Raw genomic sequence first — 18,469 nt, forward strand, 5'->3', positions numbered from 1 at the left:
ATGACTTTAAGGAAGAAAAAAAGATACGATGTTAAGAGAATGCGAAACCGAAACTAGATTACCTTGTGAATAAGACAGGTAGACCTAGGTAGACAGATAAGGTAGTTATCAATAAACTTATCAATAAATTCCGGAAAAGCAACATGTGAGAAATGAATTACATACACTTTGTTTTAAAAATGTGCAGGAATAACCTACCTATCTTCTAGTTTAATGAAACCGAAAACTGGTATATAAATTTATAATTTTCACACTACTGTTTTCTCACGGTTAACACCGGACAAAATGTCAACAAAGTAAGTACGATGCTTTTCTCAATTACATAAAACATTTTGCCACTTTCTGATTGATATGACTTTATCAAAGGAGTTTTAATATCCAGCTTTAATTAAAGAACACCGTCCGAAGAAGTTTATATGAGTAATCTGTCTATTTGATTCGGAAAAGCTGAGATAATGGTTTATTCTCGATATTTGTACACAAATTAATTCGTACACAGTAACTTACAGATATAAGAAGCTTTATTTTACGTTGGATTGACAATATATGACAAGTTAACATTAGCTCATGAGCTATTTTCCGCCACACAAATATAAAACAGAGTTTAACAATGATAAAGCAGCTTAAAAGGAAGAAATACAGTAATTAGTCAAAATAACTTAAGTCGATGTTCAGAATCAGATTGTTTTGTATTTGTGAAGGGGCAGTCTAAATGTCAGAACTTTGTAGGACCAAATTATTGGAGGGTAAATCACAGTACACAGTCATGTAAAGTTATTGGTTTTATCAATTGAGCATAAATACATAGGTTTAAATCACCAGAAAATTCGTAATTTTGGATAGGCAGTGGCTAGTGAACCGTCACCGGTGCAGCAGACCCAAGGTCTAGTGCACCATCATTTTTGTTATATATAAAATATAGCCTTTATGTAAAGTTGAATCAAAAGATATTTTCACCAGTAAAATGCAAGAACATAACTAAAAGAATGATGTAAGATAAACCTCGACTTACCTGTTAATTTACCGTTTTACCTTAAAGCGCTGATCTCCGTTCTTCGGCAACAGTGGTATCCATCATTTACTAAGCTATTTCCGAATGACATAATGAATTTCATTGATCCTTTTTTATCTTTTTTTTTTTTTTTTTTTTGATTTTCATGAATACCGTATATCGTTATTTTTGTCAATTAATTGTATTCAAGTTGAATTTATAAGATTAATTATTGTCTGCATTTGGATATATATGTATGTATATCAAAACTGAAATTCGATCTAAATTTCAGATTTATTATTCAGTGACAATTGACAATTAACTTCATGAAACCTGAAATTCGGAAATGTTGACATCTGGCAAGCAAATATTTTATAATGTACATTTACGGCGAAAACTGTTATGATTTCAATATTTGTTATATTATTTATTAAAAAAAAAAGCTACATCTTACGAAATCTATGATAAAAACTGTGAAAAACAATAAAGATTAAATTAAAACAATATATGGAGGTCTACAAATGTAGGCTTTGTTGGTAGCTTGTTAAAGTTATTTAATAATTAGCTTGGGCGTGTTTGTCTTTTGAATTGATCATGAGATAGTGAATCTAAAATTAAGTTCGGATTTCAATTTTGATGTATCCAGATACAGACAATAACTAATCTTAAATGGACATAAATATGCTAGTATGCTATTTATGAAAATTAAAAATTAATTATTTCTTTCAATGAAACTCATTCTGTCATAACTGAACGTTCTTCTTAAGAATCATTTCGCCATAGTAAACTTTCTGTTAATAGACCATATCTGATAGCGGCACAATGTTTTTAATCGGTGTATCGGTAAATTAAAAGGTAAGTCAAGGTTTATTTAAATTAGAATCATCTTACTTCATTCTTCTAATAATGATCATACATATAACTGGTGACAATAAGTTATAATTATAATTCAAAGAAAAGCTATATTTTATATATAACAAAAATGACGGTGCACTAGACCTCAGGTCTGCTGCACCGGTGACGGTGCACTAGACCTCGGGTCTGCTGCACTGGTGACGGTTCACTAGCCACTGCTATTGATTTGATAATTTTCACATAAATCAATGAGGAATTGAATCCGCTTTTGATAAAGAGACATAGATTTAACAGTTTAACTACTAGTATGTATGTCAAGGTTTAGATATACATAAGAAAGTTTAGAAAATCATGAAATATAAAAATTATAGTAAGTATTAATACTTGACTGAATTAAATAATTGGAATAGCACCTTGTACTAATTATATAAAACAGAAACACTCATGACTGACCTATTACAGGTGGAAGGTGGTTGAACTTCAAACAGAAACAGTCAAGGATCATTGAGTCAGAAGTGAAATGGCCAAAGTGTTGAACCATACCAGCCACGTACGGGCTTTATACAAAGCTTTGTTGAAATTACATAGGGGTTTGCCTTTTAATATGCAAGCAATGGGCGACCAGTATGTGAAAGATGAATTTCGGAGGCACAAGAAATGTACAGCAAAAGAGGCAGAAACATTTATGGATGAATGGACAGTATGTTGTTTATGAATTTTCATTCAATTGTTGATACAACAAATGAATAATAGAATTATTAAGAAATTATCTTGGTGTTTGCAATGACTAGTTAACATTAAAAATTAATTTATTTAGGATCATTGTTCCTGTAACTGTCACAGGGCTTTTTGGTGAATTTTGCAAAGTCTAGGTATAAATTATAATCGTTTTAAAGGTCTTTGAAGGTGGTAGTAGCCCAGTTTGATATTTTTGAATGTTCAATATAAAAAATATCAGCTGACTCAGTTTTATGGTTAAAGTATTTTTAGGGATGTAACGATACGCTAGTCTCATGATACAATACATATCGTGATACAGATGCAATGATATGGTACGTATCGCGATACACAGTGAGCATTCCTGTGACAAATTGAAAAAGAAAAAACAAAGTTCCTACATTGTACACTTGGAAAGTAGTTGAAAGTTTGTTTTAAAATTAAAGAAACTATTATAAATGATACATTTGTTTAGTTACCATCTTTAACACTGATTCTATGAAAGTTTTCATTCAATGCTTTTACTTTTTACTGTATCGTTTCTGTATCATGAAACAGGCTTATGATACGATATGCATATCGCCAGACTAAGGTATCGCGATACAGTAATTTGCAATATATTGTTACACCCTTAAGTATTTTCCTGTTGTGCCAATAGGACAAAAACAGCCTTGATTTTTTTTAACGAAATTTTTCAAAATATTATGCTAGCTAAGATAACATGAAAAGTTTATAACATTCCATTATTTAAGGATTGATTCTTTAACCTTTGGTGGCAAAATAGCTGAAATTACAGTTACTTTATCAAACTTGTGCTAAAGCACAATTTTCCCTTAAAGATGTACTAGTATTTTTCAGGATAGCCGCCATTCAGAAAAAATTTCCATTAATTTGTGCAAAAATTACATGCTATATCATCAAGATATGGCTAATACTGTACCATAAACATTACTACTTATTGCGAAAAAGAAAATCTGTGACGCTTTCTTCTTGTCTGCATCTTCCTTAATCTGATGTAAAATGCACAATGTTGGCAGGGGTCGATAATTTCAAATACATTGCATCTGTTTAAATAGATCATGTCTGGTTCTGATATTTTTCTGACATATAATAGGGTTATTATAACAGTAGCTTGATCTGGGATGCAGTAAGCGCCAAGTGTGATCCGACCTTGCAAAATCTACGAGAGCCGAAAACAAAGTCCAAGATCTAGCTACTGTTATAATGACCCTTTTATTATATACCTTTACCATTTTGATTCTTGTTTTGTTCTTGAACGAAATCTTTAATTTTTATCGATATTAAATGGAACTAAGTGAAGTTTTTATGTGCGCTATTTATAGAAATGCGTCGGGTCATGCATATTAATGAAAATAGTCCGGCAGCATACAATACGGAAGGTACAATACGGAATTTAAAAGGTACAATACGGATTTTTTGTCTGTTTGTTCATATTTAATTGTGAAATACAAGCCGATTGTTTCACGGAATTTATATAGGTATATAATAAATATGATTATCATGATTATGAGAAAAAGGTTTTTATCATAGCACTTTACAATTATCTAGTAAGTATAAATGGAAGCAAAAAGAGCTAAAATATCAAAATTCTCCAGTTTTTGTTTATATTCATTTACTATTATGTACTGTAAATTTACCACTATAACTACCACTATACCAGACTCCAGTGTTTGTGATATTTGCTGGGAAAAAGGTATTGTTAGTTGTCATAAAATTGCCATTATCATAGTGACATGGTGAGCTTTTGTGATCACCCGTCGTCAGTCCGTGCGTGCGTCAATTTCTTGTCTGCACGTTAGTGGTTTCATTTATGATTTTATTTTAACCAAACTTGCACACAACTTGTATCACCATAAGATCTCGGTTCCTTTCTTGAACTGGCCAGATCCATTTATGGCTTCAAGAGTAATGGCCCCTGAAAGGGTCAAAATCAGCTGTTTTGACCTTGTCTGCACAATAGCAGCTTTATTTATAATTTGATTTTTACCAAACTGGCACACAACTTGTATCACCATAAGATCTTGGTTCCTGCTTTGAACAGGCCAGATTCCAGTATGGGTTCCAGAGTTATGGCCCCTGAATGGGCCAGAATTAGCTATTTTGACCTTGTCTGCACAATAGCAGCTTCATTTATGATTTTATTTTAACCAAACTTGCACACAACTTGTATCACCATAAGATCTTGGTTCCTTTCTTCAACTGGCGAAATTCCATTATGGGTTCCAGAGTTATGGCCCCTGAAAGGGCCAGAAATAGCTATTTTGACCTTGTCTGCACAATAGCAGCTTCATTTATGATTTGAATTTAATCAAACTTGCACAAAACTTGTGTCACCATAAGATCTCGGTTCCTTTTTTAAATCGGCCAGATCCCTTAATGGGTTCCAGAGTTATGGCCCCTGAAAGGGCCAAAATTAGCTATTTTGACCTTGTCTGCACAATAGCAGCTTTATTTATGATTTGATTTTAACCAAACTTGCACACAACTTGTATCACTACAAGATCTTTGTTCATTTCTTGAACTGGCCAGATTCATTCATGGGTTCCAGAGTTATGGCCCCTTAAAGGTCCAAAATTGGATATTTTGGTTTTTGGAGCCATATAGATACTTCATTTATGGTTTTATTTGATACAAACTACCAAAATATCTTCAACAACAATAAAATCTTGGATTCCATGACAAACCTGTCAGATCCAGTCGTAGGTTCCAGAGTTATTTTATATCTGATTACCTCCCCTGATTATTATCAAAATGGATTTATATCAGTAAGTACTTATAGGACTTATTTGAAGTTTCATTATTGTCATTAGTTGGACTGAGATAATCAGGGTAGATAACTATGGACTGATTTTATGTCAAATTACCTCCCTTTATTTCAAATTAAAACGGGTATATCTCCGTAACTAATGAAGATACTGATCTGAAATTTCATTTATGTCAACAGATGGACTTGGACAATCAGTGAAGATACATATTGACTGAATTTATGACAAATTACCTCCTTTATTATTTATCTAAATGGATACACCTAAGCAGCTTCTAATGAGATTCGTTTGAAACGATCATATCATTTTGAGCAATGGTACTCAGGTGAGCGATACAGGGCCATCATGGCCCTCTTGTTTTTCTCTTGGCGCAGCTCAAATATGTTTTACATGTAAGGATATTGATTGTTTTCTTATTAAATGATAATGTTTATTTGTATTTTCAGAAGTATTACCTGACACTGGCGAAGCAGCTTGCAGCCAGGAAAAAGACACAGGTGATCGGAAGTAACCTATCTCCAGAATTTTTAGACAATTTTAATGATGAACAAGTTGCACAGTTAGTTGAACTACATAAAACAGCAACTGATAGAGAAGGAATTACCTCTGAAACCGAATCTTCATGACCAGTGTTTATTGTAGGATAATAGTTTGTAGATCTAGTTTTTAATGTAAGATAGTTTTTTATTGTTATATGTTTGTGATAACTGATATGTTTTCACCAGCTAAATCAGTGTCAAGGTTTTATTCTAGGAAAAGGAAACAAAAAGTTTCAGGTCTTACAAGACTTACATATGAAACATGTTTTATTATGTGCTTTAAAGAACTGAATGTTAGGGTAATGTCATTGTGTATTTTCCATACATACATGTATTATACATGTTTGGGTCATGCTTTATAAAAATAAAATGTTCACAGTATAGCTAGCTATGTTTTTAGTAAAAAATGGTCACATCTAATCTCACACTTTTGAATGATGAAGTATTCAAAGACACATGGCTAACAGATATGTCTGTGGGCATTTTGGTCCCATAGTATCCCATGTCAAATTAAAAAAGAGAGAGCAGTAAAACATGAAATCAGCACTACAATATAAAATAGGTCGAGGACAATTTGTAAACTTTACCAAGATAGCTCAAACTAAACTTTACCAAGATAGTACAACATATAGTATGAAAATATTTAATATTTACAGGGTCAAATTAAGCCAGTGTACCTCATCATGTTTTGTTAGCTCACCTGAGCACGAAGTGCCGGCGTGAGCTATTGTGATCACTCAATGTCTGGCATCCAACTGTCCGCCCACACTTTCCTTTAAGCAACATCTCTAAAACAATTTGATGGAAGTTGATGAAACTTGGCCTGGGTGTTTCTTGGGTGGTCCTCTTCCAAAGTTGTTGAAATGGTTATGCTTGGTTGTACATAGGGGCCACCAGGGCTAAAAATAGAAAAAACATTTATAACGACATTGCCTCCTAAATGGCTGATCCGATTGTGAAATGATTTCATAGAAATGGTCCATATTTAACCCTCTACCAAGATTGTTCAAATTATTTCGATTTGTCAAAAACCATGGCTGTCGGGGACGTGGTCATTTTTACCTAATATAAATGTATATTGGAAACTTTAAAAATCTTCTTATTTACGTATGAAGCAGCTTGCCAGATTTTTAGATAATTTCACAGAAATGGTCCTTGTGTGACTCTCTTCCAAGATTATTCAAATAATTTTGATTTGTCAAAAAAAGAAAACATGGCCACCAGAGGGTGTGGTCACTTTTCCCGATATATGTATTTAGTGGAAACTTTGAAAATCTTGTATGAAACTGCTGACACAGTTTTAAATTAACTTCACACAAATGGTTGTGTGACCCTCTACCAAGATTGTTCATTTTTTTTCTGATTTGTCAAAAAACATAGCCGCCAAGGTCAGTGGGCACTTTTCCCTATATGTATATAGTGGAATATTAAAAATCTTCTTGTATGAAACTGCTAGCCTGGTTTAAAAATAAGTTCACTTAAATCATCATCATTGAACAGTCTTGGTAGAAGGTCACACAAGAACCATTTTAAATAGTTCTTGTGTGACCCTCTACCAAGATTGTTCAAACCATTCCGATATGTCAAAAAACATGCCATGGTTGCCTTAGAGGGTGTGGTCACATCTTCCCTGTATGTGCATATTGCAAACTGTAAAAATGTAAATTTCAGAAACAGCAGGCCGAAATTTAAAATCACTGCTGGCCCTTTACAAAGATTACAAAGTGCAAATATACTGAATATTTTCCTTGCTCAATTTATATTTTCCAAAACTGTTGCAGAAAGCAGTGTATCTCAAGTGAGCAACCTAGGGCCATCATGACCCTCTTGTTTATATTGTATTGGAATGTTTTTATATCCTGTTGCCTAAGACCCGGGAAACTTATGTAGCGTTTTAACTGTCCTTACATCTGTTTGTCTGTCACATGTTAATTTTTTCTCAACTCCACATAGTCAGTTTACATCCTGTTAAAATGGAACTTGGTATACATCATTATCTTTTAGTTATGCAAATTATTTGGATTTTGCGATAGTGCAACTACATCTATACCATGTGTACTCAACTCCTTCAGTTTCTGTCCAACTCAAGCGGCAACCCAGTATCCATGAAGAATACATGCATTTATTGTTGGACTTTATTAAATGTCCGATTTTAAGCTCGACTTTTCGAAGAGAAAGTAGAACTATTGTACTCACCCTAGTGTCGGCATTGGTTCAAGTTTTTTAGCTCAACTATTCAAAGAATAGGGGAGCTATCCTACTCGCCCCGGCATCGGCGTGAGCGTTAGCGTGAGCGTCACACAAATGTTAAAGTTTGCATACCACCCCAAATATTTTCAAAGTCCATTGAGATATTGCTTTGATATTTTGCGTACTTGTTTACCATCATGACCCCAGTCTGTAAAAAGGAGGAGGCAACTCTATCAAGCAATTTGACTGAATTATGGCCCCTTTTCGACTTAGAATAAATGTTAAAGTTTGCGTACCACCCCAGATACAATGTAGTTTCAAAGTCCATTGAGATATTGCTTTGATATTTTGCATACTTGTTTACCATCATGACCCCAGTTTGTAGAAAGGAGGAGGCAACTATATCAAGCATTTTGACTGAATTATGGCCCCTTTTCGACTTAGAATATGCTTATTGTAATGTTATAGTTTTACTCATAGCTTATATTATACTATCAAGCACTGAGAATAGTCGAGCGCGCTGTCCACTGACAGCTCTTGTTAAGCTCACCTGAGCACGAAGTGCTCAAGGTGAGCTTTTGTGATCGCCCGTCAGCGTCCGGCGTCCGGCATCGTCAATAATTTGACTGTTAACACTCTAGAGGTCACAATTTAGGCGCAATCTTAAGGAGGTAGGTTACCTTGTTACAAGGGTAAATTCAGATTAGTTGAACCGCAGCATCTTTTTGTATTTCGTGTAATATGAAGTTTTAACTGCTAAAATCTCAGTTTCGTTTGTCTCTGTCCCTTCAAGTTTAATTTTTATCTAGGTTTGAAGAGCATGACCCTCCAAAGGTATTTCATATTGAAAGAAGAAGGAAAATACGGATATTTAACACTTTTCAGTGTATTTTAGTTTCATTGATATCCGTACACGTCAGCATAATCTATAATTTTACTAGCATGCACGTTAGCTTTCTAATATAAGCTTAAAATGTATATGTCGCGGGGCTCGTGTTTCCATGGTAACGCATTTTCTCTCATTTTTGAACAATTATGTATAAAAATAGGGGTTTTCGACGGCTTAAGTGCCATTCTGTTAATGACCAACATGGAATATTTGGGTAATATTATTAGCAAAATACCAAGCACTATACATGGTACCCTATTTTTCTTAAAGTTTAAAGTAACCATGGCAACATAGATGTTTAAAATGGCTTATATCTTGCTTTTTTTCGTAATTTCTTATAAAATAATATTGAATAAGATTATCTTTCTAGTTGAGGTAGCTTTAAAACATATTATTTCTAACGTAAGTTATATTTTCGTGTTATCTGCATTTATTCAAACAAATTTCAAAGCTTAGAATACTTACAGCAGTACCCCTCGTCTGGCATTTTTCATGGAAAATCGTTCAGCATGCTACTATTATTCTCATGGATATTGTTGAAATGAAAATAAAAAGCCGAAGCTGTGTTTCTTAAATAGACTAGTGTCAACGCTTTTGAATTTTACATTTAGATACATAGGTCACGGGCTTCGTTTCCATGGTAACATCAATTCAATTCAAGAAACCACAATTTTCTACTGAAATTTGAACACTTTTAGATCTTAATTTTAGTATATAAGTAACAAATTATCAACGGAACCTGAAAAATAGGTATCACAAATCAAACAGCTAGATTTTTTATTTGAAAATGGCCGTAACAAGTAACCTCTCACCCAACTATATTCCAAATAACATTGGTTACCATCATCCATTTTCTTACATTCCGCATAACATTTCAATATAACTACATAAAAGAAGCAAAATATTGATTATTTTTCAGAGCAAAAGACTCATAAAAAATATTTCAGCAAATAATGGTTATTTGAAAATAGTTGAATAAAGAAAATGCACAGAATTACGTACTTTCAAGATAAAAGCTATTAATTTTGCGCGGTAACTGACACGTAACGTCATGACGTCAATGACGTCATTTTAAGGCAACATTGTTTTGAAGCGTTTCTGCGGCAATTTATTCATTATTTCTGCATTATTAAACCATAAAGCGTCAGATCGAAGACAGGTCTATGATTTGTTTTCAGAAGAATGAATAAACAAACACATTTAGTTTGTCGTAAACGTCGTCGTAAATCGTCACGTTAGCTTCCGGTTGGACATGCGCACATACAAATATAAAGGTAACCTACCTCCTTAATGAAACTTGGTCAGAATGTTACCCTCAATAAAATCTGGGATGAGTTTGACATTGGGTCATTTGGGGTCAAAAACTAGGTCACCAGGTCAAATCAAAGGAAAAGCTTGTTAACACTCTAGAGGTCACAAATTTGGCCCAATCTTAATGAAACTTGGTCAGAATGTTACCCTTAATAAAATCTTGGACAAGTACGATATTGGGTCATCTGGGATCAAAAACTAGGTCACCAGGTCAAATCAAAGGAAAAGCTTGTTAACACTCTAGAGGTCACATTTTTGGCCCAGTCTTAATGAAACTTGGTCAGAATGTTACCCGCAATAAAATCTTGAACGAATTTGATATTGGGTCATCTGGGGTCAAAAACTACGTCACCAGGTCAAATCAAAGGAAAAGCTTGTTAACACTAGAGGTCACAATTTTGGCCCAATCTTAATGAAACTTGGTCAGAATGTTACCCTTAATAAAATCTTGGACAAGTTCGATATTGGGTCATCTGTGGTCAAAAACTAGGTCACCAGGTCAAGTCAAAGGAAAAGCTTGTTAACACTCTAGAGGTCACATTTTTGGCCCAATCTTAATGAAACCTGGTCAGAATGTTACACGCAATAAAATGTTGAACGAGTTTGATATTGGGTCATCTGGGGTCAAAAACTAGGTCACCACATCAAATCAAAGGAAAAGCTTGTTAACACTCTAGAGGTCAGAAATTTAGCCCAATCTTATTGAAACTTGGTCAGAATGTTACCCTTAATAAAATCTTGGACAAGTTCGATATTGGGTTCCATTGGGGTCAAAAACTAGGTCACCAGGTTAAATCAAAGGAAAAGCTTGTTAATACCGTAGAGGCCACATTTATGATTGTATCTTCATGAAAAATGGTCAGAATGTTAATCTTGGTGATTTTAAGGTCCAGTTTGAATCTAGATAATGTAGGATCAAAAACTAGGTCACCAGGTGAAATCAAAGGAAAAGCTAGTTTACACTGTAGAGGCCACATTTATGACCGTATCTTAATGAAACTTGGTCAGAATGTTAATCTTAATGAACTATAGGTCAAGGTCAAATTTGGGTCAGGTGGGGTCAAAAACTAGGTCAAATCAAAGGAAAAGCTTGTTGACACTCTAGAGGCCACATTTATGACTGTTTCTTCATGAAACTTAGTCAGAATGTTAATCTTGGTGATCTTTAAGTCAATAGGTCAGGCGAGCGATACAGGGCCTTCATGGCCCTCTTGTTTTAAGTCAGATATCTCTGTTATTATCAAAGCTATTGGCTTGAAACTTTAAATAGTTATCTACTATCAAAGTCTACACCAGGAGAAACAATCCCCATAACTCTTGATTTGAATTTTGATGGAATTATGCCCCTTTTTGACTTAGAATTTTTTTGTTTAAGTTTCTGATAAAGTCAAATATCTGTTACTATCAAAGCTATTGACTTGAAACTTAAAATAGTTATTAACTATCAAAGTGTACACTTAGAGAAACAAACCCCATAACTTTGGTTCGAATGTTGTCTGAGTTATGCCCCTTTTTAACTTAGACTGTTTGAAGTTTTATAAAGTTTTTACTGGCAAAGCTCTAATTTTGAGTCAAGCACTGAGAAAGGTAGAGTGCGCTGTCTTACGGACAGCTGTTGTTGTTTTGAGTTCGCCCCATTTTGACTTTATTTTATTCTGACATGAGTTTTCAGGGGCATGTGTAATGCAGTCTTTACATCTTTATTTATTTACCGTGACAATAGATATTTTGGGACAACACCAACACGACTGGCACGCCTGATCTCCTTCTCCCAGTGTCTGTACCAGTCTTAATTTTGACCTTTCGTGACTTACTGTTTCAAAAAGAATGTCTGTAAAAATAAAACATTGAACATACAATTGCATCAGTGCGAAACCATTGATTTATTTCTCTTTATTTGTATTTATGCTGAGATGACGATATCTAGCGATATTTTGCAATGGGCTAATTGATGTAAGAGAAAAATTACTATCCACGTTTTATTTCAAGGTGAAAATGACAGTAAGTGCGAACACTTTGGTCTGTAGATGATGACCTAAAACTGTGTAGATTAACATTCTGTTGGTTTGATAAGAAATTAAGTTTTACTTCATTCCCCGGTGTTGTTTCAGTTCTGTTCTGGCGACACGTTAATCAGTTGCCATGGATTCTATTCCGTCTACCTGCTTGTCATGGCATGCAATATCTGCTAATTGGCCTTTTGCTCAAAGCTTGTAACACACGCTCATAAAACGCTGGGAAATGTTAACAAAATTCATGATATTCCAATCTAAGCCCGTTTCTTTAAAAAAGTTAGATATCTGATACTTATTGCAGGACACTCTTCGTTTTTTAACTAAAAAAGGGCTTTATTTCATTTCTAAACAACAACAACAAAAAACAACAAAAATGATTAATACATATGTCCACAATCACTTTCAGTGCGTCATGTCTCTACTTCTTGTGGCTGTTCGTGATCTTTAAGACACAAGTTTTCCAATTTTAAATGTAAATAGGTCAGATAACGGAACTTTAGAATTGGGTTACAGTTTAAGCAGTTTCATGTTCTTACATCATTTCATTTCATATTTGATTTGGCTGTATGTATTTCGATATCAACCTAATTTCTAAATGACACCATATTTATGGGATTGTCAGTTAATGGCCAAATGCAAATTAATTCCACGGGATCGTCTGGGTTACCGACTGATCTAGATGGAAGGCATTAATTCCCTAACATTGAACGTACATACGTATTGGATATATACTATAAACCTAGGTTAAACGCACTTGTATATTATACACATAATGCGCGCATACATCATATAGATGCGAGTCTGCTTTCTTGAAAATGAGCCTATTTCAACCACAGGTGTTTGAAGCTCTATCAATGAAATATATACATGTGCAGGGTAGATCTCTTGAAGAGTATTAGACTCTTCCACGCGTTTATATTATATATTAATCTGTATTCGCTAAGACAGATCAGTGTAACAGACTAGAAGAGTATATCAGGTGATGGGATATGGTAATGCATATGAAGAGTATTAGACTCTTCCACGCGTTTATATTATATATTAATCTGTATTCGCTAAGACAGATCAGTGTAACAGACTAGAAGAGTATATCAGGTGATGGGATATGGTAATGCACATGTATATTTATTGATAGAGCTTCAAGCGCCTGTGTTTCAACGACGTTTACGACGTCGTGACTTCATTGCTTTCTTCAAAGTTTGCAGTGTTTTATATCTGTAAATTCCTTTTGCTAGTTTTGATAACAAGTTTTAGTCGTGATTTTAACGTTTTTTGTTTGTTTCTCCCTCGACCTTTGCAGACCTTTAGCAATTCTGGGCTTTCTGCGGATCGTTTATATCACGACACAGATGACCGAACATTGTTCCAACGTCTGTTTCATCAGTTGATGTTTTCTAACATCTCCAAATAACTTATCAACAGTGTGATTATCTATGCGAACCAATGACGAAATCAAAGGAGCCGTGCCACGAGAAAACCATCATAGTGGCTTTGCGACCAGCATGGATCCAGACGAGCCTGCGCATCCGCGCAGTCTGGTCAGGACCCATGCTGTTCACTTTCAAAGCCTATTGCAATTAGAGAAACGATTAGCGAACAGCGTGGATCCTGACCAGACTGCGCGGATGCGCAGGCTGGTCTGGATCCATGCTGGTCGCAAAGCCACTATGATGGTTTCTCATGGCGCGGCTCATTTACTTCCACCTCCAACATCCGAATGACGCCATACTTTCGATGCATGTTGCACTGACGTGTATCTGCACTTTGACATATTTTCAGGTAAATAGGTGGACTGTCTGTGTGAAGAAATCCAATGCAAATCAGGACTGATAAAAAGCGACTGCGCCGGTTTAAATGCGTAGCTATGGTAATTGAATTAATTTAATAAAACGTTCTACGCGCTTCACCTTCAGCCATAATGTTACAAAAATGTATGACCAAATTACACAAAGATTGCAACATACAAAAATACTTTTCTTATTGCACTTCATACAGCACGCGGATTTTTACAGCAAAAGTTTACGTTAATATTTACCAGCCTCCGTAACCACTAGTGGGAATCAATTGAACCTACTGACGATCTGTCAAGAACTGCACAAAAAGTTATGCTATTTCGACGTGGCAATTTTGGTTAAACTGGATCTCTATATTCGCTTACTGAAATGAACTGAAACTTAACACACTTGTTCATTTTGATGATCTAATTAGCAATGTATATGTCTCGTACTTCTAGTTTTAAATATTTACAAAGTTGTGCTCCTTCTCCGCCTTAGCAGGTTTTATAAATTTTGTTTGTTAAGATCGCAAGGAGGGAAACTTAACACACTTGTTCATTCCATGTTAGCCAGACATGTACTCTACCGTTCAGGTTTCATAACTCTGTTTTGCTCTTTCAAAATGTTAGGCCTGTTTTTCAACTTTATGGTTTTCAATGACAAAGCTGCATTTCAGTATAATTATAGTTTAACATATCGTTACCATACAAAGTAAAACTGAGGTGGATTCCCAAAAGACTGAAATTAATACGCATCGACTATCAATAAAATTTCAAAATGTAAATGTCATTCAAGACAGCCGTTCAAGGTGAACCTTCGTAGAACAATCACGCTGAACTTAATGAACATTTTGACTTATCGGTCGCCTACATTGACAAACATGTCATAAGACTATTATTGCACTCCAAATATGCCTAGGTCAATGTACATGGCATCAAATTATTTCAAAATGTAAGATAAGCGTATAAATACGTAGATGTTTCGGTTTTCCGTCCATTTGAACGAGGAATCATAATCATGAAGGGAGGGGGCGCAATCGGCGCTCTTCTCTCGCTTACAGCGGCGCTTTTTGGCGCCAGCGAGGTGGATGGAGACACCCTACCAAGGAGCACGTGCGATCCATCTCTTAGCAACAACACTATTTTTGACTTTTCTATAAATAATGCCTATGGGAATGATTCGATCGACTTAACGGCGCTTCGTGGGAAAGTAACGTTGATTGTCAACGTGGCTACCTACTGAGGTTTCGTTTTTCAGTACCATGGACTGAATGCACTACAGTCTAACCATGGTGCTGAAGGGTTCCAGGTTCTAGGTGTACCCTGTAACCAGTTCAATATGGTAAGTCACTCTAATATACATGTATAATTGATAAAACGCATATAGATTTAAAGGGACATCCTTCGTTAAGCGTTTAAGGTCGCCGACTTTACAACACATTGCCCAGCTCCGCTGTGGGTTCGAATCTTTGCTTGGAATGTAGAATTCTTCCACATGAAGACGCTATCCAAACGACTTTCACGTTTTCCCCAGGTGACCGCACGTACCAGAAATAATGCCCTGAAGGACACCTGGTGTCTGCCTCTACTTAAAAGCGCGAAAATCGCGATATACTGCAATATATTATAAAAATGTTATCCTCTTGGATGTCACTGCCGAACAAATTTTACATGAAACATCTGTCCGCTATGTTGTTTTTCGTCTGCAACAGTGTCTAAAAGTATTCATGACATTTGAAGTCAAAGCGTGCGATGACGTTTGCATCAAGTGCAAAACTTTCGCATAGTTTTGTTTTTTTTTTTAAAATTATCAAGGCATTCGCGCGTTTGATCGTCTGATTTACTACGGTTACGTCCGAGTGGTTAAATATGTAAGCCTCTGAACCATGGCAAATTCTACGATAAACCACGCGAAGGCCTTTGTTTAATAACATGTTCATTGAAATATGTTGAAATTGAGTTGAACTTCATTTATCCATGTTGTTATCAACTGATCATCATGCGACAACTTGATGTCATAACAGACTTCTTAAGAAAAATGTTCTAATCTGTCCACGCGATCTATGTTATCAGATCATGATAAAATATTGAATGAAGGTAATTAACTATTGCACTGTACAATATATATCGTAAAGTAAATTAACAACTGAACACTATATACCACGATTTTCCTCAAAGTGCAATTGGATTTAAACCTGATTTTTCAAAGCATTAGATATACGAAAACTTTGATATGCAATACAAGTTTGTAATAAGTAGTTCTATATTACATGTATATACTAGTATTTTTATCTATTATAAATTGTCTGAGCTAAGTATTGAAACATTTCAAGCTTGTTTGTTATCTGTCTACAGCAAGAACCATCATGGAATGGAGTGGAGCTGATGAACGGATTGAAATACGTCCGTCCCGGAAACGGATTCGTTCCAAACTTTCCACTTACAGAGAAAGTTGACGTTAATGGTTACAAGGAACACAAGATGTTTACATATCTTAAAGTAAGAATATGCATACATTTTCCTTTCAAATAATTATATAAATGCCGTAAAAAAAAGAGAGAGAAAATTGACCGAACTTTCATGTGAATTTAGTCAGATAAACTCCTTATCAGACGGCAAATACCGAAAACTCCTCATTCTAAATGTCTTACAAATTTCAAAACATACACCTGATGGTAAACTGCGCTTTATGCATACATCTATGCATACATAAACACACACGTACATTTATACGTACGTAAATAACAGATTTTTTTTGTAAATCCATGAGCCATAAATATTTTTTGCAGTCTCTTTGTCCAACGGTGTACCGTAAGATCTATACGCCAATCTTGTACAGCCCAGTCTACACTGAAGATGTCCGATGGAACTACGAAAAGTTTCTGATTGGTCCAGATGGAAGACCTATTCATAGATATGCGTCGCCAGTCGATCCGGCCTCAGATACGCAACTCCTAGCAGACATTAAACTCGAACTAGCGAAACTGAAGTCTTCTGGACCACCGAGCGGTTCAGCTGCTAGCCCAAGTGTGGTGGGATAAGTGTTCCGCGAGAAGACAGTCGAAAACAACACATATTTATCATTTGAATTTATCTTTTTGCAATGTTATAAGTCTTTGTGTTTATTTTGTATTTGTTGATTTTAGTTTCAATGATTTGTCTTTCATAAACAGGGCTAACCTGTAGATGGACAATGATCTGTTCGACAGATACAGGTACTTGTGCATTCAACTTGTATCTTAATAGCAGAACTAAAATAAACAATGAAAACTTTATACTGTTTTACCTGACTCCCAGAATTATGATCATGTTTTGCCTCAAAATTATAACAACTAAACATATATCCAACGTTTACCCAAATCTACAGAAGAACAGTTATAGTGGCAGAGCAAGATGGCGTAAGCATTTGCAGTGGTCATTCGGTGATAATCATTTTACCGATGAATAATTGCTTTCGCATACAAAATGGCGCGTGGAGAAAGCGCCACTTCCGGTAAACGAGATCTCGTTTTTTTGTCACGGGAGGTTGGCGAGATTTGCTCTATATGCCTTTCAAGTTGCCAATCTATTTATTTTTATAGCTCTTTGTCTTATTCTACTTTTTGAAATAATTTCAGAACTACTGAAATGACTTAAAAGATACTTTTCTAAGATTTCAGGATAAGTATTATTACCCTTTAAAGGTGTTGTTAATGTAGACAATTTGAATTACTTCCCTTTCATCTCAATGTTTTCCTTTTATTAAAATTCTACAACTTGATTCAAATCAAAATTTTAAATCACACGACTTCAAATGCCAATAAGAGTATCAACTGACTTCAAGAAACTTCAAATGCCAGGAAGAATATCCAATGACTTCAAGAAACTTAAGACACAAAACTGCAATGAATGCCTATGAGGCCTACTTCCGGCAGACCGTTTCAATGCCTGTCATCTAACCTTTAATACTATTGTTCTGGCAGACACATTTTCAAAGAGCAAATGCTTCAATGAAACATCTGATAGCCTGAAAGACAAGATCCTTTTTTTCTAGTAGTGACTGTAGGTACAAGACAGAATAAATAATAAACTTGACACAAAATCACAATGAATTTCACAAAGACTTACATGCTTATACAGCGTCTTCAACACTCTGATAAATCTGTAAAACACGCACATTTTCAAACAGAAAGAACAACATCTGAAAGCCTGACATCCAAGGTACTTTTTGCATGTTTTGCTACGACTTCAAATTCCAGCACCAATACATTTCACTGAGAACTTTAAATATATATAGCGTACGACAGACCGCCCTGCTGCCTTCCAATTAATGTTGAATACAGACTCTTTGAAAAAACAAATTGTTGAATGAAACCTCTGAAAACCTGATTGAAAAACTTGATATTATATTACTGAAAATGAC

General features: G+C 35.0%; 1 protein-coding gene and 1 pseudogene across 1 annotated transcript; both read left to right on the forward strand.

The window, feature by feature from the left end:
• The first annotated feature begins 226 nt into the window (after window positions 1-226).
• On the forward strand, window positions 227-6,271 carry LOC123561455 (succinate dehydrogenase assembly factor 3, mitochondrial-like). The gene is made up of 3 exons (XM_045353829.2): window positions 227-296; window positions 2,309-2,546; window positions 5,796-6,271. Exons 2-3 carry the CDS (start codon window positions 2,367-2,369, stop codon window positions 5,973-5,975), a joined length of 360 nt encoding a protein of 119 aa, XP_045209764.2. The 5' UTR covers window positions 227-296; window positions 2,309-2,366; the 3' UTR covers window positions 5,976-6,271.
• An 8,785-nt stretch (window positions 6,272-15,056) lies between these two features.
• LOC123560700 (glutathione peroxidase-like) lies at window positions 15,057-17,340 on the forward strand (annotated as a pseudogene).
• The last annotated feature ends 1,129 nt before the right edge of the window (window positions 17,341-18,469 follow it).

This window comes from Mercenaria mercenaria, chromosome 10 (assembly GCF_021730395.1).
Source record: "Mercenaria mercenaria strain notata chromosome 10, MADL_Memer_1, whole genome shotgun sequence".
Classification (NCBI taxonomy): domain Eukaryota; kingdom Metazoa; phylum Mollusca; class Bivalvia; order Venerida; family Veneridae; genus Mercenaria; species Mercenaria mercenaria.